The 25,998-nt window shown below is 38.7% G+C and overlaps 2 protein-coding genes and 1 long non-coding RNA gene across 35 annotated transcripts in view; 2 read left to right on the top strand and 1 right to left on the bottom strand.

Moving 5' to 3' along the window:
- COL4A3 (collagen type IV alpha 3 chain) overlaps positions 1-12,725 on the top strand; it is a 116,454-nt gene extending 103,729 nt beyond the window's left edge. The window contains exons 45-53 of one of the 2 annotated variants that reach the window (XM_084892874.1): positions 1,152-1,223; positions 1,312-1,437; positions 2,256-2,354; positions 5,530-5,742; positions 7,594-7,771; positions 7,896-8,010; positions 9,065-9,237; positions 9,882-10,013; positions 11,427-12,725. In XM_084892874.1, coding sequence (XP_084749000.1) covers positions 1,152-1,223; positions 1,312-1,437; positions 2,256-2,354; positions 5,530-5,742; positions 7,594-7,771; positions 7,896-8,010; positions 9,065-9,237; positions 9,882-9,966 — 1,061 coding nt within the window. In that variant the 3' untranslated portion in view covers positions 9,967-10,013; positions 11,427-12,725. Of the gene's footprint in view, positions 1-1,151; positions 1,224-1,311; positions 1,438-2,255; positions 2,355-5,529; positions 5,743-7,593; positions 7,772-7,895; positions 8,011-9,064; positions 9,238-9,881; positions 11,379-11,426 lie in introns of those variants that run through there. The other variant, XM_084892873.1, reaches the window with a different exon arrangement.
- Positions 6,827-15,899, bottom strand: LOC311626936. Its single transcript, XR_014795797.1, has 3 exons — positions 14,271-15,899; positions 11,370-14,071; positions 6,827-7,099 (listed from the first exon to the last, which is right to left on the bottom strand). It is a non-coding gene; the product is annotated as an uncharacterized lncRNA (long non-coding RNA).
- A 93-nt stretch (positions 15,900-15,992) lies between these two features.
- MFF (mitochondrial fission factor) overlaps positions 15,993-25,998 on the top strand; it is a 29,317-nt gene continuing 19,311 nt past the window's right edge. For 12 of the 32 annotated variants that reach the window (XM_084892893.1, XM_084892888.1, XM_084892884.1 and 9 more), the window contains exons 1-5: positions 16,020-16,219; positions 19,850-19,961; positions 20,704-20,881; positions 21,848-22,068; positions 23,274-23,443. In XM_084892893.1, coding sequence (XP_084749019.1) covers positions 20,844-20,881; positions 21,848-22,068; positions 23,274-23,443 — 429 coding nt within the window. In that variant the 5' untranslated portion in view covers positions 16,020-16,219; positions 19,850-19,961; positions 20,704-20,843. Of the gene's footprint in view, positions 16,310-19,849; positions 19,962-20,703; positions 20,882-21,847; positions 22,069-23,273; positions 23,444-25,998 lie in introns of all 32 variants that reach the window. The other 20 variants (XM_084892894.1, XM_084892891.1, XM_084892882.1 and 17 more) reach the window with 9 other exon arrangements.

Raw genomic sequence — 25,998 nt, 5'->3', positions numbered from 1 at the left:
TCAAAGCAAGTATTCTGATGAGTCTCATTAGACATTGGGTGGGTGACTACTGGCAGACAGCCTGGGAAAAATGTGTGCCACCTGTCACTTCCTTAGTCTCACAACAGGAATATCTAAGGATTGAAAAATTATGTAAAGGCTTCACTGAAGAAACATTCTGGGGAGATGTTTAGAGGGGGTTTCATAAAATCCAGTTCTGTTATTAAATATAAGGGTATCCCAAAAAATGTATACACACACTTTGAATAATTATAAAGGCATTGTTTATTAAAATACATCTCATATCAGCTGTTAAAGTGTGTATGGTCCATGAAACATTTAATCCCCTCAGATTTCAGAATAAGACCATCTATCATCTGGCACTACTGAGTTTACACTTTTTTATTTAGAAATTATTAATCCCCAAAGGGAAAGATATTGAGGCTTCTTCTGGTGTATACAAGTAAATATTGACACCTTCCTCAAGTTCTGATATCAAGTGGATAACTTATGGTGTAATTGCCAGTTAACTTTTGGTCACTGTTTTATTGTATCTCTTCTATAAATATCATATTTAGTATTAAAGTCTTCCTAAGTAATCAGGTGTAATCTACATTAGGTTGAGATTTTTTTTTTTATAATAGAGTATTTATACAAATCAATGGTTCTTTGTACCTTTGTTGTTGTTGTTGTTGTTGTCAAACACTGGGAGAAAAGTTGTACTATTTTGATAGTTTATATCAAAACAGATATTCTCTATGTACTCGTGAGGGTTCCTAACATAATATTAACTCTGGGCTGTTAGAAGCTAGAGTAATAAGCTGAGAAACAGATAACTATGACAACCAATATAATTTAGCAGGAAGTGCTAAAATAGGATTCAACGTCACTTTGTATTAATATTTTACCTTAAATATGACATTGAATTGCTTCCTGAACTTAGTGAGCTCTTAGGAACTCTCCCCCTTCAATGCTAAAATACAAAATCTTAATGCTTACTTCTAGAATATACTTTCCAATAGATATTAAACATTGAGTCCAAATGAAATGCCAAAACCCATGTGAATAGCTGTCACAGAGTTTATAACCTCTAGTCACATTTTTCAGTATTTAGCTAGGAAACCCACTATTCTAAGAGACATCACATTGACTCCCTCCCCCCTTTGTTTTAGGAGAGAAGGGTAATCCAGGATTTCCAGGATCAATTGGACCTCCAGGGCAAACTGGGCCCAAAGGGCCACCAGGTAAATATGACTGCCTTAGTATTGCTCTCCATGAAGAAAAGAGTAGCTCATCAGTAAAGCCATCTTCTTCTTATGTTCGTGTCAATAGGTGTACGTGGAGAACCTGGCACAGTTAAGATCATCTCCCTTCCAGGAAGTCCAGGGCCACCTGGCCGAGCTGGAGAACCAGGGATGCAAGGAGAACCTGGGCCACCAGGGCCACCGGGAGTCCTAGGTGTGGGACGGGAAGCATTGACTTGGATCACTAGGAAGTAGTTGAACTAGCAAATGATGCTTCACAGAAATATTACAAATTTGAGCTCATTTTAGTTTTGACTAGCAAATGCAAAGCCTTTTGAGTCTATTGAAAGTTGTTGTGCATGGTATAAACTTGAGTAAGTACACTCTAGGGCACTTAGGGTTGTTGTATTTTAATTAAGGTAAAAGTATTCTGTCCTCACTGACAACTGTTAGTCTCAGAGCTCTATTTCTGATGGCCTGAATAAACCTGACTTTTATGTATTGGTACATTTCTAATACTTTCTACAGCACTTGGAAAAGTAGTACCGGTAAATGTAAATGTAAGATTCAGCTCCTCAAAGCTTTTTCAAAATACTAGTATTAGTGTATGAAAATTGAACTAACCCCTTTATATATGTTCAGTGTATTGTAATAGTCTTCTGAATGGAATTATGTTCTAAGTTTGCTTGAATCACCTGGGAGATGTCATATTACGTTGATCAATACAAGGGCAAAGTGAATTCTGGAATAGCATAAATCAAAATGGCAGCAGTTTTAAAATGCTGTACTTCATATACTCCTAGTTCATTTCTAAGGGGCTTTTTTCCTGGGAACAAGGGTGTAACAAATTGGATGAGCAACTGTCTCTGTTTACACAAGGCTTAGCTTCTGCTCAGTTTGCAACACTTACACTGCTGAAACTGGGGACGTCCCAGGTAAACTGGATCACCCGAACTTTTATCCTATATGAACTCTTCAATACAATGTTGGTTTTTCTGTTTTGCTTTGTTGTTGTTGTTGTTTTATGTATAGGACCCTGTGGGCCAAGAGGTAAACCAGGCAAGGATGGAAAACCTGGAACCCCTGGACCACCTGGAGAAAAAGGCAGCAAAGGTTGTAAAGGAGAGCAAGGTAAATGGCTGGCATATTTCCTTCACAGGAGAGCTGTTTCAATAGACAGAGAAGTCTTACTTGAATATGTGCTACAATAATAATCTAGATTTTCCCATGTGTGCTCTTCAAATTAGACTGAAAACCAGCAGCAAAACACTCATCCTATATAATAAAGAGGTAATAGTGAATTGACCATCACTCCAACACACAAGATGGCTGCCCCCATGTGGACACAAGATGGCCACCACAAGATGGCTGGCAGCGGAGGGCAGTTGTGGGCAATCAGGCCAGCAGGGGAGGGCATTTGGGAGGGACCAGGACTGCAAGGTAGAGCAGTTGGGGGTGATCAAGCCTGCAGGGGAGGACAGTTGGTAGGGAAACCACATCTGCAGGGGAGGGCAGTTGGGGGAGACCAGGTCTGCAGGGGAGGGCACTTGGGGGCAACCAGGCATGTAGGAGAGGGCAGTTAGGGGCGACCAGACTGGCAGGGGAGGGCAGTTGGGAGCGACCAGGCCTGTAGGGGAGGGCAGTTGGGGAGACCAGGCCTACAGGGGAGGAAAGTAGGGAGGGACAAGGGAGGGCAATTAGAGGTGACTGGACTGGCAGGGGAGGACAGTTATGGATGACCAGGCTGGCAGGGGAGGACAGTTAGGGGCAATCAGGCCAGCAAGGGAGCAGTTAGGCATCAATCAGGCTGGCAGGGGAGTGATTAGGCTAGCAGGCAAAAGCAGTTAAGGGCAATCAGGCAGGCAGGCAGGTAGGTGAACAGTTGGGAGCCAGCAGTCCTGGATTGTGAGAGAAATGTCCCAGATTGGAGAGGGGGCAGGCTGGGCTGAGGGACACACACACATCTTGGGCACAAATTTCATGCACTGGGCCTCTAGTTTGGAAGATAAAATCAAAAGTTACTGGAATACACCAAGTTTCCTACCTCCTAACTAGACAAATAGACACCAAATTAGTTTGAGGACATTTAGTCCTCATGAATCACTAATTCCATTTTCATAAAGGCCAGTGCTGTTTTTATTTTACAGGAGTACTTAGTTAATAATAGCTACTTATGGGTGTGTTATACAAGTAGAGAAATATTACCCTGATACACATAGAAGAACTCGGTATCCTTACTTAGGAAAGCCATGTGTTAACTATGCCATTCTTGACTACAACCCAATAACTCTGTGGGGGGACGGGGGGGCCTCTAAAATATTTTAGTCTGAACAGAAGCTATATGTTCTCCTGGGACAAAATCTACCTTCTACAAACTACCTAGATGTCCAAATCTTATATCTTAGGATTGCTGACTTTGTTAAAATAAGAAAAAATTCTAAATGTGATTTCCCAATTACAGTGTATATGCCCAGATCTATTATAATAAGGCTATAAAGAGTAGATATTTAAAAATTCAATTGTGCTAACATTAACTACATCAATTGTGCTAACGTTAACTACATCAATTTCATAATAACTCATAATTTAGTATTGTCATGAGTGTACATTAGAGCACTATTTATTTGACTTTCTTTCAAATGTGTTTTTTCAAGTGATAAAAAAAAAAGTCTTACTAATAATTCTATTGATTTAAAAAAAGTTTACTGACCAAGTTAGTTCTTTCAGAATGGGACCAAAGGTATTAAGTACAGATTGTATTGAGAATGATTAGCAAAAACACTGGTGGTTCCCAATTTGGGGCACACACCCCACAGAGGGGCAATTTTATTTTTAAGGGAGGCAAATTGATTTTTGATGGAGGTAATTTGAGAATGAGTTACAGTATTAACAATGAGGTTTTTGCATTTCTTATGGTTCTAGGGGCCTTATCTATTTGTACAGTATATAAATATATATTGTGACATACTTATGCATTTCAGTACTCTATATGTTCTGAAACTTTATTTGCTATTTTTTCATATCACTTCATATTACTATTCTTTTTTTTTTAAACAATTTCTTATTCTGTATTTCAACTGTCCTTTCTTTCTTTTTTATCTTTCATGGATGCCATATTCTTTGGAAGCTTGTTTAGGCCAAGTTGATGGCCTTTTAGGCTTCCTGCACATGAATCATTATTCACTTTTTGAATAATAAGAATTATATGTCACGGGGAGGGGAGTGCTTCAAGATTTTAGAGATGCTTAGGTGGGGCATGGCCAACAAAAGGTTGGGAACCACTGAAGTAGACATAGTTGGTCCTAATGCTATAAAAGACCTCCTAAGAATGAGAAAGGGATCTAAGAGTCAAACAGAAAGAGTGAGGAGACTGAAAATTATATATATAATATTGGGGCTTTACCAAATCCTTGTGAAAAGTATTGACTTATAATTGGGACTAAACTAGGACACTGCCTGACTCCATGGCCTGATTGTTTGGGGAACAATACCTCCCTTGACTCACTAGGCCAAAAATCCAAGTGTCTGCTGGCTCTGCATGTCCTTAGAATTCTAAAGAACCATCACCCAGATCAGGTTGGGGTGGAGGGTCAGGGTGCAGTGGCAGCAGAAATGAATCAGGGGAAATGAGGGTGGCTAGTCTCTGCCAGAATCATAAATAATACCCATTTGATGAAGAAAAGGAGAACAGGAGGAATGAGAAAAATGGATAGTGACAAAAGTGTATTAACTCAAATGCAGAGAAAATTTACAAAGTAAAAAAAGTACTTGTTTTAATCCACATAAACTCCTATCACAGAACAAAAAGTCCGGTTTTTACTTGGTTTACTAATTGATCAAAAACATTCTTGAAGTTTGCACCTTTGAAAGGAACTGTCAATGTTTTCCTTGTTTATTGAATTTATGAAAAACCTATGTAATTTTTTTTATCTTCTTGAATAGATTTTCAAAGCATAGATATTTGACTTCTTGTTCCCATTGTATGCATTGATGTATGCATAAAAGATGTACTTAAGACCTACAGGAAGCAGACCACTGTGCTAGGCACCTCAGGGAAATACAAAGGTCTGATCTCAGAACACTCATATAAGATATACACAGGCATTGTATTTGTAATATACAATATGTGCATTATGCGGTATCTATATCAGGCATTTTGTGACATTATTCAGCATTTAATATTGTTTGACCATTTTATAAGCCACTATTCTGTGACTCTTTTCTATATTTGGGGCTTATCAGATATAAAGTTAGTACTTTGGAACAAGTTTGACGTTCTTTGTGTTGCAACATGTGTTTCTTCAAGGACCACCTGGATTCGATGGACCGCCAGGTTTGAAGGGGATACCTGGTGACACCGGACCACCTGCATCCAGGACGACGATGAGAGGCTTTCTTTTCACCCGCCATAGTCAGACCACAGCCATTCCTTCCTGTCCAGAAGGAACAGAGCCACTCTATAGTGGGTTCTCTCTTCTTTTCATACAAGGAAACGAACAAGCTTATGGACAAGACCTGGGTAATGTCCCAGTTCCAAGTTCCCACTCACTGTTCCAAATATAGATTATAAAAGTTTGTACCTGTTCACCCCCTTCACCTCTTTGTCCATACCACCACCACCCAAACCCTAGGCAACAATTAGTATTTTTATACCTTTGAGTTTGTTTTTTTCATTTGTTTAGTTTTGTATATTCCACACATAAAATACTTGTCTTTCTCTGATTTATTTCACTTATTCATGTTGTCACAAAGGGCAAGATTTCATTCTTTTTAATGGCCAATATTCTGGTGTGTACATGTATTCTTTATTCATCTATTGATGAACATCTAGGTTGCTTCCATATCTTGGCTATTGTAAATAATGTTGCAGTGAACATGGGGGAACATATATCCTTTTAAATTAGTGTTTCACAGGGTGTGGCAGGGCAGGAGCCTCTTTGGACGGGTGCTAACTTGGGTGGGTCCTCAGGGAAACGCCAGGGTGGGGTGAATAATGTTCACGAGGTTAATGGAGTGTCAGAAATGACACCTGCCACTGTCAGACTAGCCAGGTTAAAGAAAGGGGAGAGGGGAATGGCACCTGCCAGCACCTCTGACTCAGGAGAAAGTTCCAACAGATCTGTTGCTCCAGCATACACCCTAAACTAGTTCAATGTATCACCTTCGCATATGACCTATGTGCTTTTCATTCTGCTGCCTCTGTGCTAGGACTGAGAAAGAGCACAACCTGGGTTTCCCTTTGGCTCTCCCAGATGTAAACCCTGCTGGTTTTCAAAGCCAGATGTTATAGGGGCTCCTCTTTCTGATTTAGGTCTCCCAGGCTAGGGCATGAACCCCTAGCTCTTTGGGGAAGATCTCTGTGGTTATGATATCACTCTTACTTGTGAGTCACTGCTTGGGGAGTGGAAGATAGGGAAGGTCCTGATTAGACTTAGTCTCTACCCCTCTTAGCCATTTCAATGTGGCTTTTTGAAAAATATCAGTAGTTGTAGAAAATCTGTTCTCCTACTTCTCAGGTTGTTCTCAGAGATACCTGTTCTATATGTAGTTGTAATTTTGGTGTCAATGAGAGGAGGTGAACTTGAATTTACATCATCTTTTTTAAAAATATATTTTTATTGATTTCAGAGAGGAAAGGAAAGAGAGAGATAGAAACATCAATGATGTGAGCGAACCACTGATTGGCTGCCTCCTTCATGCCCTACAATGGGGATCAAGCCCGCAACCCAGCCATGTGCCCTGACCAGAAATCGAACCACGACTTCTCCTGGTTCATAGGTTGACGCTCTACCACTGAGCCACACCTGCTGAGGGCTACTCCGTCTTCTTGAACTCGAAGCCAGGAGCCTTGCTCTTAAATGCCAATATAGCTTGTCCTGTTCAACAAAAACAATTTTCACTTAAATCACTTTTTTAATCTTAAAAGCAATATCTTTTCTAAAGCTTTATCTGGCTATTAGCTATTATATTCATATGGAGAAGTAGAAATACTTTGAAGCAAAAACATTTTTCCAACTAACCTCTACCAGTCCTCGGGAAAGAGCCATGAAAGTATTATGGATAGGAGAAAGAGGAATCTTTAATTTCTATCATTTTTTAAACTTATATAGCATATTTTGTCATATAACTCTTCCAAGTTATAATTTTTAAAAAAAAAAAATTATTGTTTAATGTACTACATACCTGGTAAGTCTTCTTTTTCCCCCATTTACCTCTTCCCAGTCGCTCCCACCCCTCAGCAGTTATAACTCTTTAGTGTTGTTTTTCAGTTTTTGCCATAGATTATGTTTTAATTTGTCTCTATCTAGTAACAATATTCAAAATAGTTTTAATGTTACTGAAAGTGATACCTAGTCTGATGTTTTATTAGGAACTCTTGGAAGCTGCCTACAGCGATTTACCACAATGCCATTCCTATTCTGTAACATCAATGAAGTATGTAATTTCGCATCTCGAAATGATTATTCATACTGGCTGTCAACACCAGCTCCGATGCCAATGGACATGGCTCCAGTTACTGGCAGGGCCCTGCAGCCTTATATTAGCAGGTAAAAATTCAATCCTTTAGTTTTGTGATGAAACCAAGCAAATTACTCAATTTGTAATCACACTGTAAACAGCACATCACAGTGTAAAAAGTGATGCCCCCACATTCTTTGTGTCATGTTACAGATGCACTGTCTGTGAAGGTCCTGCGATTGCCATAGCCATTCACAGCCAAACCACTGACATTCCCGCATGTCCCCATGACTGGATTTCTCTCTGGACAGGATTTTCTTTCATCATGGTAAGGAAAAAGGGACAGCAAATTCATAGTAAAAACTGCTTATAAAATACTAAATGCCCCCAAAATGTGATTGTCATCAACTCATATGTCATGAACATTTGCTTGTAAATCTGAAAATATACTCTCTTTTAAAAAAAACCAGTAAGTTGGGGGGAGGGGTTGGTAAAAAATGGAGCATTTGAAAAAAAATCTCAGGAAATTACTCACAGATTCTAAATAAGGCATTTAGGTAAACAGTTACTACAGTATTGCTAATAAAATGTCTATTTTTTAAAATGTGGTACATATTTTATATACATACTCCATAATCCTTATGAAAACACTGCAAGATAGTTTGTATCATCTACAGATTTACATTAAAAAAAATGAATAATTTCCCCAAGGTCCCACAATAAATAAGTAGTAAAACTAGGATTTGCATCTAAATCTGTCCCGAAATCTTTATGCATTCATATGAAGATGGGAACTGAGAGAAATCGCCTTTTTAAGAAAAATTCGCCTAATATAAGTGCTAAATTAAAAAATCTATGAACTGACCATGTAGTTAGTGGTTATTCATATTCTGTAAAGCATCATTTATGAGACGTTAGTCCTCCTTCTTTACTCACAACTGTCCATTATTTCAAACATCAACACCTACCATATGCATGAATGGTCTAGGTCCTAAAGATACCTGCAGTGAACCAAAGTCCCTGCTCTTGTGGAGCTTCTATCCTAGTGGAGAAGGTAGACAATAAACAAGAAGACACAATAACAACAGGAATGAGCACAGACAGTAAATGGTCTACGAAGGACATAAGACAAGACAATAGAGAATTCTAGGCAAAAGAAAGTTTTTACTTCCTTTTTGATGACTATAGTTCAATTTGGCAAGTAAATGGAATGCTAGCAAATCTGAGCAAAGAAGTGTAAGAAGCTAAAATCATGCTTTTTTTCCTTGTCTTCTACCATATATATATATATATATATATATATATATATATATATATATATGGCACTAAAAATTTCAACACCATGCACAGAATTGTTAATTCTGACACTTTCGTTGTGACAGTTCACAAGTGCAGGTTCTGAGGGCTCTGGGCAAGCACTGGCATCCCCGGGGTCCTGCCTGGAAGAATTCCGCGCCAGTCCCTTCATAGAATGTCATGGAAGAGGAACGTGCAACTACTATTCAAACTCCTACAGTTTCTGGTTGGCTTCACTAAACCCAAAACGAATGTTCAGGTAATTATTCAAAATAAAATTTAATCTAATGACTTAATTGCAGAACTATTAAAAGGTTGCCTATGTTAGATTTTGATTACCTGTTGTTGATGTACTCATATTTTTAAAAGCTCCCATACCAATAATATCCTGTTTAGCTTGGCATTTCTAGTTTGTAAGAATCAACAGGTAGCCATGGTTTTGTACTACTGTACCAACAAAGGCATCACTAGATGTATTTAACCCTTTGTATGCCATAAGCGTCTATAGCATAAAAACAAGATGTGGAGATGGTTTCTCTTTTGGATGTGTGGCCATTAATTGGTTAACATTTAGATGTAGATTGATAATAAATTACTGAATAAAACCATTAAATGATCTGCTAATTTTAATTTATTGTATTGGACAAGTTTTAAGGCAGGCTATTTAAAAAGCAGGTGTAGTTTTCATTACAAAAAGATGATCTGTATGTTTCCTCTGTGCTACGGGAGTACAACTAAAATCATAACATGTTTACATATATACCTTTTCAGAAATTTACCTTCTATAATAAAGTTTAGATGAGCTATAATATGCATTAAGAAAACTCAAACACAACAAGCATTTCCTTTTTAACTACAAATTGATGATATTTGTCTTTTTCTTTCTTATTTATTTATTTTCAGAAAACCTATTCCATCAACTGTGAAAGCTGGGGAGTTAGAAAAGATCATAAGTCGCTGTCGGGTGTGCATGAAGAGAAGACAATGAAGAAATCAATGAATACAAAACTGTTATTTTTCATCTTAAGTAATCAAGTAATGATGCACTTATTGGTTAAGTATTTAAATGCATTTATTTAAGTTTTTTTCTCTAACCAAACAATATCGCTCTAGGATGGCTTGGTACAAAGTTTCTATCCGTGTACCTCACACAAAAAAGCAGTTATTTAAGTTAGCTCTGTGATCCTGATCTCTAAATCTGTGTTTCAAAGTCCCCTCTGGTAAGGCAGCAGAGTTTTCACAAAATATCACTGAAATTGTATTCCATCTGGATCTAAGGCTCTATCTAAATGGTGATTGTATAAAGTTTGATGTGACAAGTGAAGACCTATTTGGTCCACTAAATTCCCAAGATTTGCCCCCTTCTATTCCAGTCTTTGAGACTCAGAGAGGCTCTATCAGTTTTAGATTGCCCCACCTACTTCCCAAGACTTTAGATGCTAAGTAGAGGAGATAGGGTGAGTGGATTATAAGCCTTCATTGATGGAACTGGACTTTCAGATATGTTAATTAGCCTAAGGCTGGAGGGAACCAGAATTAAACTGAGGTGCACAGACTTCCTAGGGCTCTTTTAAACATCCCCAACACTAAGGCCAAAAGGGGGTTCCCTGAATGGAATCACAATAGCTGTGGAAACACTGTATGGCTTTGTTTTGTATTTTTAAAGTCTGTTTGTTTGCCCATTGAATTTTGTTTGTCCATTGTAGCAATATAGCCTACTTGTGTTCCAAGTAGGAACAATTTTTAACTTTAGTGACTTATTTTAATAGAATATTTTTATACACAAACTCTAAAATGTGTCTAAATTTTGACTTTTCTCTTATCAGCACAACCAAAAATAATAAAAAGAAAACTACTTAGATATGTTCTTTATCCTTGCTGCTATAAATGTTAGTGCATATAATTGAGTAGTTCAGTAATCCATGAAAGAACTTAAGGTATTAGTAGGATTATCAGGCTCAGAATATTTTTCCTTTGCTCTAAATATTCCATTTAATTTGGATATTTTGATATCCCTTTGTTACTTCTCTAATTCTTCTTTGGTAAAAACATATTTTTTATATTACATATCCTTTCAAACTATATTGAGAGAGTCCACTATGTAAAATATTAATGTACAAATTGTATAGCTTGGCAGTGTTATAAAACTTGCTTTTCAGTGTGTTGATGCATTCCCAGAAATACTTAATTCAACTTAACAAGCATTTTATTCAGCGCCAAGCGATATTCAGGCACTGTGCTAAATTACAGAAACACTAAGAGGAGAAAATTATATATATATATATATCTGCAAAACATAAAAAAACACTTATACTTGATGGTAGCACTATTTGATGAGTCTCAGAAGTCAGGCAACCTAAGAAAAAGCTCTAAATATGTTTCTTGACCCACCTAGGTGGAGTTGGTGGTGCTGATATTTAAATTCTGGTTTTGTTGCTTCAATCTCAGTTGCTCTGGAAGTGAAGATGTGGCCCCCAAAAGACAGCACAGACTGTGACCATGGTCCGCATCCTCCACTGCTCAAATGACTGCTGTCAAGCCATTTTTACATTGAAATGAAGAAGCACTTTTTATACTCAGATTACTTGTTTAGACTCCCCTAATATAATAACTTTTTCCTCTAAAAATATCTTACTGTCCAAATTGCACTATCCTGGCATGGAGGGTTAACGGGTCTTCACAAACCCTCCACAGACCAGGAGTTCTTGAAGTGTGGTCCCTGGACCAGAAGCACATGGAAACTTGTCATAGATGCAAATTCTAGGGCCAACCCAGACCTACAGAATGAGAAACTCGGGGTAAGTCCCAGAAATCTGTTTTAACGAGTCCTCCCGGTGATTTCCAATGCACCCTAAAGATTGAAAAAAAAAAAAAAAACTGCTCTGGGCAAACACCCCCCAAAACCACAAGTGTACAGGCAGTTACCAAGTAGAGCTGGCTACCAGTGTTCTCTACCTGTCCCTCTCTTGTAAGGTCAAACTCACAAATGAACTTAAGGTTATCTAATGTTACTAATAAATAAAAGCCCTAGATTGGTGCTAATGCCAAATAACTGGCTGCCGCTTATCCCCCAATCTCCATCTTTCTTGCAGTCTCATCAGTGTTTAACTTCTGAGGAAGACAAGTAATGCTAAATTCCAATGAAGCCATACTAAGCTGCTCAAACATACTTCTAAGACTGAGCATTAAAACATAGCTCCTGTGCATTACTTTCTATAGTAGTAGCTTTATAATCTGAGTTTATAAAGTTATGAAGATTTAACTTTGCAGATAAAATGTAAAATAACTTGTTTCTTTTATATTTGGGGCTTCACCTTTGGAATTTCACAGCTTGCTCGGAGGTCCCTCGTTTTGCAAGATAAATATTATTAAGTAACTTATTTATAAAAAGAATTACAATAATACAATATTTGAGTTTTATTGCTAATTTAACTTACAAAGATTTTTCTTTGCATCAAATGTAACTTACTGCTTCAGAACAATTTAATATTCACTCTGTATCCAAATGAAATATATTTAAAATATATTGAATATTTTATATTATATCTTGACAATATTACAATATTGTGATGTACTAATATTTCTGTAATTATAGTGAAAATATAATTTTATTGTATTGTCTAATAATACAATTTTAAAAATTATATCTGGTCTTATTTTTTCCAAGTGAAAATAATTTTTTTAAATTTTAAAAATTTTAAATTTTAAAATATGTTCACTGTAAAAACAATAAACAATACAGAAGTTAACAGATTGTGGACACATTCTCATAAATAAGAACTAATCATTAATTTCATGGATTTACTATATGTCAATGAATTCCCAATTAATGGACACTTCATTTAGTTTTATTATGGACATGTTGTGCATATTTCTTATCACAGTTTGTAAAAATAGGTTCTTTATGGTTCCAAGGTTTAAGACAAATTAGAGAAAGAAAAAGATTGAAGAGGGGGAGTCCAGTTAAAAGGGTAATATACAGGTAGTCTAGCAATGGGAACAGAAAGTACATGGAAAGTGGACAGTTGACATTGAGGTGAGAGACTGTAAAGATGGGGGACTTGGGAGACAGTGAAAGGCGACTTTGGAATTTTGAACCTTGGTGACTGAAATTAACTGAAAAAGGAAATTCAGGAGAAAGTATCTGGATTGAGATGAGGAAGAAATTTGAGTTTGAAACAGTTTTGGGATCAAAGCTTCAACAGGACACTTGGGCTAGAACTATGCAATAAGATGAGACTAAATGGATGAAACCTATTCAGATTTTTATGCCACCTTTTCCCACAAAAGATTTGAGGCAATGTGGTGAAAGTTAATGATAAATAGGAATGGACAGACATATGAATGAAGTCCCAGAATGAAGCTCTTTTCACAAGACACAAGGCAGTAGAGTTTCCAGGTAAGAGAGAGAAATATGCCTTTTTTCGGGTGTTGTGTTTTTTTTTTGTTTTTCGAGATACTACCAACAGTGTTAGATGCTTTCACACATCATTCTCAAGTCTCATTAACAGAATCAAACGGTTCAGGAAGATTAAGGGTGATCAGGAGTAAAGGAGAAGACTTTGGATTGGTAAGTGAATTACCTAAGAAATGTCCTGAGTTTATTTGAGCCAAACATGTCGGGGCAGCAAGATCTCAAATGCTCTGGAAAATAACAGTTTGCAGCTTCTTTTATGCATTTAAAATTAAGGAGGGAACTAAGGAAAATGATATTGAAAGACCCCCAGAGGGAGACCCTCACTCTGTCCCACGGATCGATGGCGACCCCAATCAACCGCAGGAGGCGTCACTTGATGCAAACAGCAAGAGGCTTTATTCCAGCGCGCTGGGGCTCAACTCATAACTCACGCAGGAGCAGAGGAGTCAAGCCCCGAGCAGAAAGTCTTACAAGTATATATAGGCAAAAACCACACATCGGGAGGGGTTACATACGGAGGGGGAAGAGGGGAACAAAGGAATTCCAAAGGGGAACTGAGCTCGTTAATAACATGTTTTATGACAGGGCTTGAGCTTAGTCAAGAGTCCCGTCTGGTAATCTCATATCCTGTTTCTCTTAACTGTCAGAGCACTGTTTGCTCTGTTATCCTGTTTCTCTTATACAGGGGTCTTCAAACTTTTTAAAGTGGGGGCCAGATCACGGTCCCTCAGAGAGCTGGAGGGCTGGACTATATGAACTACTAATCCCTACTGTAACACCTTGGCTGCGCTCACTGCCCAAAAAACCTGGCGGGCAGGATCAGACTCCCCTGGGGGCTGCATGTGGCCCGCGGGCCGTAGTTTGAAGACCCCTGCTCTTATATGTCAGAGCACTGTTTGCTCCGTTTGCTCCTTGCTCGGGGCTGTTTCCTGGGACAGCTTTAAGGGCTCTGTTCCCATCACTGGCGGGGGACCTTGGGGAGTTGAGATAAAACAGACAGCTTTTAAACATTTTTATTCTTTCAATATGGATGTGGGATTGTTCTACAGGATAGTTAAAAGATCACCTGCTTTCTTGAAGGTGGTTACTCTAATTTCAAAGGTGTGTTAACCTCCATGTACAGGGCTTGCTTAAGACAAAGACAAACCTCTCACTAAAAATTATGTGCCTGGGGCATCAATACTCACCAAGACCTGCCCAGTTAGTTACTTATGATCAGATAACCCTGTGAGGTTACTTCCCTTTTTTGTTTTCAGCCACACAATCTTAAAAGTTCGTTTTTTCTTGGGGGGAAGAGGACAAGAGTAAAAAAAGCTAAATTGCAATTAATTAAAAGGTCAAAGGGTAGTGGTGGAAGCAGCAGGGCCCTCCTTCCTAAAGGTTGTGGTCATAGATGGCTTATCCACCTCGGTCTCTTTCTGCCTCCAAAAAACGTTGGTTTGGAAAGTCCAATGAGTCCTAAAATAAATCTCTTAAGGAGGATTGACTTGCCATTGCTATGAAGAGTCCCAAGAATGCCATTCTCAGAGGGCCTCCCAAATTATCTTGAACAATGGCAACATCTCTGGAATATCTTAATTCTAGGGAAATTGTTCGGCTCCAGTCCAGTCATACAGAGTATTCCGCGATTCGGCGCCAGTCCGCCCCAGGGTTGGTGGACACGGACCTGGTTTTTCCCGCGGAAGGAAAGATGGCTAGATCCAAAGAGAGGTCTCCGAAAGCTTGAAAACAAAACGAGACTGACTACAGTGAAACCCGAGTCCTCCGGGATCCTCGTCTAGAAAGATCAGGGGAGCCCGTCAAACTAGGGTCACTGTCAAGGGAGGCGCCTGAGAGTTAAGGAACCTAAACAGCCACCAGCATTAAAGCATTTAAGATTAATCACGTGCAGGATGGTGACTAACAGGAGAAAGGGGGTGGCGGTAGTGAAGAGGGGTGTGTGCAAGAGGCAGCTGACCCATGATCCTCTCTCACCAATGTTTCTAACTCTCTATCCCTCTCTCTTCCTCTCTGCAAAAAAAAAAAAAAAAAAAAAAAAAAAAAAACAGCCGAAACCTGTTTGGCTCAGTGGTCGGTCTGCGGACTGAAAGGTCCCAGGTTCGATTCCGGTCAAGGGCATGTACGTTGGTTGCGGGCACATCCCCGGTAGGGGGTGTGCAGGAGGCAGCTGGTCGATGTTTCTCATCGACGTTTCTATTGTAGCTCTCTATCTCTCTCCCTTCCTCTCTGTAAAATATCAATAAAACATATTTTTTTAAAAAAATGAATAATATATATATATTTTTTAAAAACCTATAAATGTTATTCACCAAGGTCACCCCACTAAATTACATTTTTAACTACAAGTCACTTGCAGAACTGGCGACAAGGGCAGCGTCCCAGACCTCTCGCCAGAGGTCCTGATGGCGGCGGCCCTGAGCATAGCTATTTAACTGGCTGCCGCAAGTTTCCTTGCGGACATGAGGGTCTCAGAGACCACGAACGCTACCTGTACGTGAACCAAACACCTACCGTGAGGAGCCGTTCCCTGCGGTTGGTACGCGGCCCAGGCCAGAGACACACCAACGGTCTGCATCCCGGAGTCAAGGCCCCGCCCACGGCGCCGCCGCGTCACGTGACCGCGGCGCGGCCTGCGCTACGGGTCCCGGGAAGGGCTAGCCCCGGCCGTTCTCGCGTCTCTGCCGGCCCGCTGCGGGCCGCTCTGGCCGGTGTTTCGCCCGGGCGCCTCCGTGCGCTCGGCCAACGGCCTCCGAGAGCGCCCACCTGAGCCGCCAGGAGCCGGCGGGCGACGGCCCTCGCCGGGGGCCCTCCAGCGGGCCCAGGGGTGAGTACTGACGTCTTCCCGACCCGCGACCTGCAGCCCGGCGCCGAGGCCGGGATCCTCCGGCCGCCGGAGGGACCCGCGTCAGCCCCGGTGCGTCCCTGCTGCCTCCCCTGCCCGACCCCGGACCCCTGGGGCTTTTCGCCTTCACCCCAGACCTTCCGCCTTCTCAGGCCTGGCTTCCCCATCTGGCCCTGTGGGGAAACTGCCCTGCAAACGTTTGGAGCAACCTCTTCACCCTCTCTAGGTCGCTGCCTCATTGTCAAAACATTTGGACCTTTTTTTTTTTTTTTTTTTTTTTTTTTTTAGTCTATAGCTCGGGGGAGGAGGGGAACACCTAGAGAGGGCCTGAGCTTGAACCAGGCGCTTTGCTGGTCGTCTTCCCTCCCTCCGGGTCAAGGTCTTTGCATCTTTAAGTGTGTGACCTTGAGCTAGGCACCTGCCGTCTCGAAAAGTAGTTTGTGCCGTTGTTTTGTTTTTCTTTTGACTTCGTGGAAAGTACGTGTTGGAAAAGAAAGGCCTTGTGGAAAGCCGGGTCAGGCGCAGCGAGAGGCCCAGGCGGCGGGCCCTGCCTGTGAGCATCCTTGTTCGCAGGTGCACCTGCCTGAGCGGCCCGGGATTGAATCCCTCCCGGGAGCGGGGAGCTGAGCTCCGCTCCCTTCCCGCCGAGCCCGGCCCCTGCCCTGGGTGTGCGGGACGAGTCATGACCTGCAGCCGTGGAGCAAGGCGCTCCTCTCCGGGGAGGAGAAGGCTCTCAGGGGTGGAGGTGTCTCTTAATTGCAGAAGATAAGAAAAGCCTGGGGCCCTTGTTCTTTGTTCCCAAATATAGAACCAGTTGTTTCCAGGCCTCTCCTCCGTGGAGAAATTTTAGCTGCAGTGCAAATTTTAACTTGTGTGTTTTCTCTCCCTAGATGAAAAGCATTGGCTTCTGTGTCAATGTCCTTAACTAATGATGAGATCCCAGAGAAAAATCCCTTAGGAAAATGGATTTGGAAAGAATTAGTACCACGCAGTTGTACTTAGCAGTTTTTCCCCGTGTGATTACATTGGGGGAGTGGGGGCGGGGTGCGGGGAGCTTCTGTCTTTTTTGTTTCAAACGCTTGTGAATTGGCTTTGCTATTCTTTCCAAAAGGAAATTGTGGTGTTCTGTTCCTTCCTGTCCGATAGGGCTGCCTCATTTTAGGATTACGAAGTTTGGTTGGACTCTCCTACTTTCTGGTTTCAAAGTTGTTTTTCTGTGGATTCAAAAGCATATTTTAAAACTCGATCATTTATATTTTTCAAGTTTTCAGTGATTTTTATTAAGCTAAAGTTAATTTTGGATTGCTACACCCTGACTTTCTAATAAACACATTCTTTTAAGGATAGTTGCTTGGAAAGAGTACTGAAGCAGGTGGCCTAGATTAAAACCTTGAACTAGGTCCACACGATGAGTGATCAAGAATTGGCCTTTTTTTTCTTTTTCTTTTCTTTGTAATTAGGCAATTATATAAATTTGTGCAACCATGATCAGTTTGACCCAATTTGTTTCTGTCACTCCCTATGCTTTTTCTCTGGGTACCAGTGTTTTGGCATAGAAAATAAGAAAGAAAAGCATGAACCATTGTGTGCCAAAATTGGGATACTTTTCATGAGTGGGACGTGACTGACTTGATTCTAGGTGGTGTATGATTGAGGGTTTTCGTAATAGTTTCTGTGATGTGTATTTAAACTGTGGTTTAAGGTAATGATGTAAAATTTCCTTTTAAACAGTTGGGTTAAAGAAAAGATTAGTGTAACAGAGTAAATGTGCTGTGTGAATATGAGTAAAACCATGAAGTTGGTAAATTACTGATGTTTGGGAACCACTGGGCTTAGAAAGTAGAGATCTAAGATCATCCGTGATTTTGAGAGAAATTTTGTGTCCTTAATTTTATAACAGAATTAGAGGCCTGGTGCATGAAAACTGTGCACTCATGAGGGGGGGGGTGGCAGTCCCTCAGCCTGGCCTGCACCCTCTTGCAGCCTGGGAGTCCTCAGGGAGGTCTGACTGAAGGCCCAGGCCCGCTCTCTGGGACATCCTTATCGCTGCTTCAGAGGTGGGAGAGGCTCCCTCCACCGTTGCTGCACTCACCAGCTGTGAGCCCGGCCTCTGGTGCCCTGGCCATCGGGGCAGCTCCTGTGTTGAGCATCTGCCCCCTGGTAGTCAGTGCGCATCATAGCAACCGGTTGTTCCTCCGGTTGGTCAATTTGCATATTAGGATTTTATTATATAGGATATCAGTTCTGGTTACCTAGTAGATTCTAAAGGAGAAAACTTCGGGAATTAATATCTTAACTCCAAATGAGAAGTTTATTTATTGTCAAAATATATTACCAAAAATGTCACAGTCTAATAAGGGAAAGTAAGAAAATAGATTTTGATTTATTTTACATAAGCAGAATACTAGTAATTGGGATAGTTCGGCATTAAATCTTTGTAGAAAAGTTGGATTTACTCTTAATTTAAGTAACTCTGATTGGCTACAGGAGTAATTTGGCTTTTTCCAGTAGCTGTCTTTTTCATGTCCACCTTTATGATCTAAGTCTGTAATACTCGACCAACTCAAGATTCTCCTAAGATAAGCTGTTGCTATAGAATAGAATGTCCCAGTGGAAAGTTAATTAGACTGAAATCCAGTAAATGGCATATAGAGAATGCCACATTTCTGGGAGATAATGTTCTACAATTTGTGAGCTTTGTTTATTATTGTAAAACTTCAATTTTTAATGTCCCAAGACTATAATCCTTCAGACACATCTTTTTAGTGTTATTTCTAAATATAAGCATTTACTGTGCTTCTGATGCATACAAGTATAGGATGAGTATCTCATCTAGAATGATGCACAAAAATTGATTATAGAGATTGTGGGGACCTGAGTGGTGATAGGACAGGATCTGTGGACACTTTGTTTTCTTTGTATGTTTTTATATGCTTTGTACTGCATGCACATATTGTTGGTTTAAATTAAATAATGAATAATTGTTATATATGGAATTAAGTTCTAAGTAAAATTTAGCCAATACATTTGTTACTTCCTAATATATATGTGTATGTATGTATATATACACTTATATGTGTGTATGTATATATATGTACAAGCATTAAGATTCTTTTAAATTTATATATATTTTTCATCTGCTACATTTTTCTAAATTCAAATCAGAAATAATTAGTCTATTATTTTATCTTGCTTAACTAATGAATGGTTGTAGGACACTGTCTGATGGCCCAGTTGGCCAGAGCATCATCCTGTTTACCAAAAGGAGGCAGATTGCATTCCTGGTCAGGGCATGTTCAGGAGGCTGTGAATCAATGTCTGTCTGTCTCCCTCCTTCCCACCTTCCCTACCTACCTCCATCTAACTCCCTCCCCTTCTTTTCCTCGTCCCTCTCTCTCTCCCTCTCTTCATCTCTCTAAAAACCAATAATTTTTTTTAAAAAATTATAAAATTGGTTGTAAGTTTTTTAAGTGTTTCTTTATTTTATGGGTTTTTTTTAAAATATAAGGTTGTGCATCTTTGATGACTTTTATCATTTGGAGGTTTTCCAAAAATGAATTCCTAATGTGGTATCATCTAGTTTCTCATTGAGCTCCTATTTTTCTCCCCCAGGGACAAAAGGGGCTCTATATCCAGCACGTGCACTCTGAAGCAAGTTAAAGGATTTACTATGAAGCACAGAAGCAGATAGTGCCACGTAGCAAGTTGTAGTTGGTACACATTTGTGAGTAAAGATGTTCTCTTTTAGCTCTCTTTTCTTAGCCTTTAAAACATCTGCATGCCAGATCCTTCAAATTCATACATTTGAGTAAAGAATAAAAAAGCAAGTTCACAGTCTTCATTAACCAGTTGAGCAATCTCTAAGAACTCTCCTAAACTTCTCAGAGAAGTGGAGCTTCAAGTGTGTAATATATCTCTGACATGGAGCTTAAGAAATATCCCAGCTATGACTTAAAGTTATACTGTCCTTTATATCTTATTGCCCTTGATTGGGGAAAATGTTTTTGCTGAAAATGTAGTATGGCTTCATTTTCAAAGTTAATTTTTTTTTAAAGAAAACACAACTTATACATCAAATATTAAAGCTTCTTGAAATACATTTACTTCTGCCTTTTACATTCTCTTTGTGGTTTCTTTTTTAGTCAATAAAATGAAGAGGATTTTTTCCCCTAAAATGCAATGATTAGAGTTGTATAGCAAAGTGGTTTTTTTTCTAATCTGACTTCTCATTTGTATATACATTGGATTAGCTTTTCTTTATGCTGTTGGCAAAATCATAAAATAATAACTGTATTTAATACCATATAGAGTAACTTTATTTAGGAGGGATTTGAACATTTGTTTCTCAGATCAAGCCCCAAAACTCTTGAAATCCAAAAATTATTTAAGTAGATATTTCTTTTATTCATAGGTTTCTTAAGAAATTAATTATTGAAATACTGATTTTTATTCTTTCTTTTTTACAGCTGGAAAAGCAGTGTCCGTGTTGTCATGTACACCTCCAAAAAAATTCTGATCTGTAGGGGAATTGTTGTGTAAAGTAAACTGAACTACAGGGTAGCAGTATTTTAATAGCTATTATAGACGTGTTTTAACTATATTAAAAATGAGTAAAAGAAAAACCTGTGACCCACCAATAGGAAGGTCAGTGACATTTTATTCAGTTGAGCTGGTATAAATAGGCTTGAGCAACAGTGGCCTTAAAGCTAATTGCCATGGGCTAACCATGCTCTTTTACATTTTTATCAGCATTTTGTGTTTTGGGGCAACTTACTTTCTACTGCATTTCCCTGCAGCATGGATCCTTCTTTAATTCAGGTTACTCAATGCATCTGTACCATCTTTCCCCTTAAAGGCATGTCATGCTTTAAAATAATATACATGTAAATGTGATATTAAATACAAATTAATAATATGAAACTTTCCAATCCCTCAAAATGAATGTATACATTAAGGATTTATTAATGCATATGCTATATTGGTATTCATTGCATCTCAGTCATCAGATATACATTCAGCAAGAGATGTTTTAATTTGTATTTTGTGATTTTCAAGGGATTGCATCTTTTTAGTACATTTGCCTTATAAATCTGATTTTCATCTTTTTTTTTCCATGCATGACAGCAATTTCAAATTTCTTTTTTGTAAAGTCTCAGCAGCTATTCTTCTAATAATTGATTATGAATTTTTAATTTTAAGTTTTCTTTCAGGCACTTTTGAGCTACAAGCAGCATGCATATCTATACTGTGTGTGTGTGTGTATGTGTGTGTGTACGTACATGTACATGTACATGTACATGTGCACACGCACAAATTTGTGTTGTGGTTATACAATAATTTTTAAAATTTGCTCCCAAACAATAGTTTCAAGATGCAGTTTCAACTGATAAGGGAGAGAAGGCATTAAATTAAAGAAAACATTTTCTTCACCTTTTATTTTTCTTTTGTATGTATGCAGTGCTCAGAAATGAGAAGTCTCTTTTGCTCTTTCAGTAAGGTATTGTCATCTAACTTCAATGCAGAGAAGACTAACGTTTTCATACTCAGTCACACTGTCTTTATTTATTTATTTATTTATTTATTTATTTATTTATTTATTTTTGCCCACAGAGTGAGTGGGGCAGCATTTCCTTCTCCCACTCCTGCCGAGATGGCGGAAATTAGTCGAATTCAATATGAAATGGAATACACCGAAGGTATTAGTCAGCGAATGAGGGTCCCAGACAAATTAAAGGTAGCACCACCAAATGCTGACCTGGAACAAGAATTCCAAGAAGGAGCTCCAAATGCCAGTGTGATTATGCAGGTTCCAGAGAGGATTGTCGTAGCAGGTATTTTACATTTGGGTATTAGTGCCTGGCTTATTTTTGTTTTACATATTTTTAGGAAAACTTTATAGTTTTTCAAAACATTGGAGTTAGAAAATGCAACTTACAATTTTTTCAAAAATGTTATTTATTACAATAATGTGAAATTTCAAACCATGTTTTAATCAACTAATTATTGAGGTGTAATACATTATATACATATAATATGTATAATTTTTAAGTGTTATAGCTTGTTGAGTTGTGTTTTTTTTTTTAAATATATTTTTATTGATTTCAGAGGGAAAAGGGGAGGGAGGGAGAGATAGAAACCTCAATGATGAGAGAATCATTGATCAGCTGCCTCCTGCATGCACCCTACTGGGGTTCAAGCCCACAACCTGGGCATGTGCCCTTGATCAGAATTGAACCCAGGACCCTTCAGTCCTTAGGCTGACACTCTATCCACTGAGCCAAACCAGCTAGGGCATAACTTGATTAGTTTTAACAAATGAATACACCCATGTAACCTCTACCAGTTATAGAACACTGTCCAGTTATAGAACATTTTTATTACCCCAGCAGGCCCATCTCATTTAATTTTTATCCTTCAATTTCAGGCAACTGTAATCTATAATCAGAGACTAGATTTATTTGTCTTTCCTAGAGTTTCATATAAATGGAATTATACACTGTATACTCTAGGTTTTGGCTTCTTTTGCTGTGTGTTATTGTTTTTGAGTTTCTTTCCTGATGTTGCTTATATCTTGTTCATTCCATTTTATTACTGAGTAATAATTCTATTGTGTAGATATACCATGATTTGTTTATCCATTCATCTGTTGAGGGACATTGAGTTGGTTTTTTTGTGGGTTTTTTTTTTTTTCTTTTTTGCTCTTGGGGCTATTAGGAATAAAGCTGCTATGAATATTCATGTACAAATCTTTGTTAGGACATGTGTTTTACATCTGTAGGAGTGGAATTGCTAGATCATATTATAAGTTATGTATAACTTTATAAAAAGCTGTCAAGCTGTTTTTTAAATTGGTTGTGATCTATTATATTCCCATCCGTGATGTATGAGAGTTTCAGTTGCTCCATATCCTTATCAGCATATTGTATGTCAGTCTTTAATTTTGGCCATTCTAGGGTATGTAGTAGCAAATACAGTTTAATAAAAGTACTAGCTTTTTAAAACCTCCCTTCTTACCTTTTTATATTTTTACTCCCAGGAAACAATGAAGACATTCCATTTTCAAGGCCAGGAGATCTGGACCTCATTCAGTCAACTTCTTTAAAACCTCTGGCACTAAAAACACCACCTCGTGTACTTACACTAAGTGAAAGACCACTAGATTTTCTGGATTTAGAAAGACCTCCTTCAACCCCCCAAAATGAAGAAGTAAGTAGAGTTTTAACATCAACTGAATTTGAAATAATAGAGGAAAAAGCAAAACATAAGAGGAGTTAAGAGGCTATATATCCTATCATTAGCAACATGTAATGAAAGCCTTCTGCATGGACCATTAATTACTATAAATTCTGGTTTACAGATATCCCAAATAAGATATTCTGCTAGTGTGTTATTTTTAATTTAAATCATGTCTCAGGAAAAAGCAGATTTGGGGGAAATCATGAACCTAGGCACTACACCTTCAGTGATACAGAAAAAGTTGGGAAGTTGAGCATAGGAAAAGACTGATGCATCACTTTGTTACAAAAGCAATCTGGCATACAGAGCAAAGGAAGGCTCCTTTTCCGTTGATACCACCTATTCTCCCTGCTTGCTGAAAAGTTTCTACTGAGTTAATTACCGTACCATATAACATTAATAGCCATGTTGACCTAAATATGGCAATATGGATTCATAAGGTGTTAGTAGCCACATTCAGATCTTGACTCTGCCATTGATTCAGGGCCAGTTTGTAAAACTTATTTTCTGTGATGATTTCTATAGTTGCAACTTTTTCTTTATAGCTTCTAAAATTGTGCTATGAGACAATGTGAAACATCTTTTTCTTGATAATGGAACTTCCTGTCTTTCATCTTTCATAATAGTCCTTTCCAAGGAGGATAAAGGACCTATATTACATAGGGAAGTGGCATTTCCTAGTACTAGTTATGGTCTTAAGTTGGAAGTTTCTGCTGAGGTAAGAGAGAAAATATACTTGTAGGTGCTAGTATGGATATTAAGTATTTGCTTGTTGAAAGACACTAAATTTGAGTGTTCACATGATGGAAAAGGCACTAAGATATTTGCAGAATTGTGTTTGTTTAAGAAATATTTCTTTGAATTTTATTGTAAGACACTAGATTGTGAGACATAGTTCCTGCATAGTGGTATGAGTGAGGGAAAGATACACACACAAAGATTTTTTTAATAGCAAGGAATAATGAAAATTATGAAGATCGTTACACAAGACAAAAGATATCCACAGCATGCTCATAGTTGGAGGCCCAGTTTTCGGCTCCCCAAATTCCCACCAGAAATTACAGCTGTGAATAGTATTATCTTGGAGTAAGGATTCTGCCAGGAGAGAAACCCTCCCTTTAATATTCTTCTAGTTTTGTTTTTCTTTTGATCTTCCTTCTTCCACTATTTTAGACACATGCCTACTTGGTATAAAGAACTGACTGGAACAAGCCACCCACTCTTCTGAGTAATTACTTTACACCTGAGTGAGGAAAAATTACTCTTAGTAGATCTAGATTTTAAGTCTATATGGGTTTGCTTTTGTAGTAATTTTGATACCTAGTCAAATGTGATGAGTGCACAGAGTACATTATTGCTGGGGTGAAAAACTTTGGCTGAGAATTAGATCTAATTTTGAAGGCCTTCTTTAACCACATGACTTTGGGCAAGTTATTTAACAATTCCAATGCTCATCTCTGAAATAAAAATGAAATAACACCAAGTACCTAAGATTCTTGTCGGAATTAAATATAATAGTGCATGTAATGTGTTTAGCACATGTGTTTTATTATGTTAAAAGCACAGTGTGTAAAGCTTGTTATGAAAGTTAAAATCCTATGACAGGAGCCAGATCCTGAGATGCAAGAGAGGAGTGTCTGATTTCAGTATTAGCTGTGTATTGAAGGAAAGCAATGATGATGCACTGTGCTTCAATTCCATAGAAGAGTCACGCAGCCCTCAATAGACAATTAACCAGTGAGCAAAGGAAAAAGGAAGGAACCAGTTCTAGTAGCTTTTTGAAAATGGATTGAAATAGAAGAGCAGTTCGGCCTTATGTGCTGATATCATAGATGATTCATTCAGATGCTATTCAATATCTATCAAGTGAAACCCCTGAATAGTTTACTCTGTAGTAGTCATTTTACAGCATATGCCACGGTTTCTCAACCTCAGCACTATTGACATTTTGGACTGAATAATTCTCTATTTTGAGGGCTGTCCTTTTGTAACAGCATTGTTGATCTCTACTTACTAGTTGCCAGTAGCGTCCTTCAAGTCATGAAAAGCAGAAAGGTTTCTAATAGCTGGAAACAACCCATATCTTCAAAAGATGGAAAACAACCCATATCTTCATCAGCTGATCAATAGATAAGCAAAACGTGGTATATCCATATAGTGGAATATTATTTAGCCATACTAAGGAATAAAATATTTACAGCTGCTACTACATGGATGACCATAGAAAACACGCTATGACAAAGAAGCCAGACAGAAAAGGCCGTATGTTGAATGATTCCACTTACACGAAATATCCAGAATAGGTAGTTCCCACATATGGAAAGCAGATTATTGGTTTTAAGGGGATGGGGAGAGAGGGAAATTGGAGTAACTGCTTAATGATAATGATTATGAGGGGGCCAGGAAACAGTGGCAGCTGCACTGTTTATTTTGCTCATGGATTCTGTGAGTAAAGAATTTGCATCAGGCATAATAGGGAAAACCTGTTTCTATTCTACACTATGTGGAACTAAGGCAGGAAGTCT

The sequence above is a fragment of the Pipistrellus hanaki genome, assembly GCF_964339955.1.
Source record: "Pipistrellus hanaki genome assembly, chromosome: 8".
NCBI lineage: Eukaryota > Metazoa > Chordata > Mammalia > Chiroptera > Vespertilionidae > Pipistrellus > Pipistrellus hanaki.
This window is presented reverse-complemented; position numbering and strand designations above follow the sequence as displayed.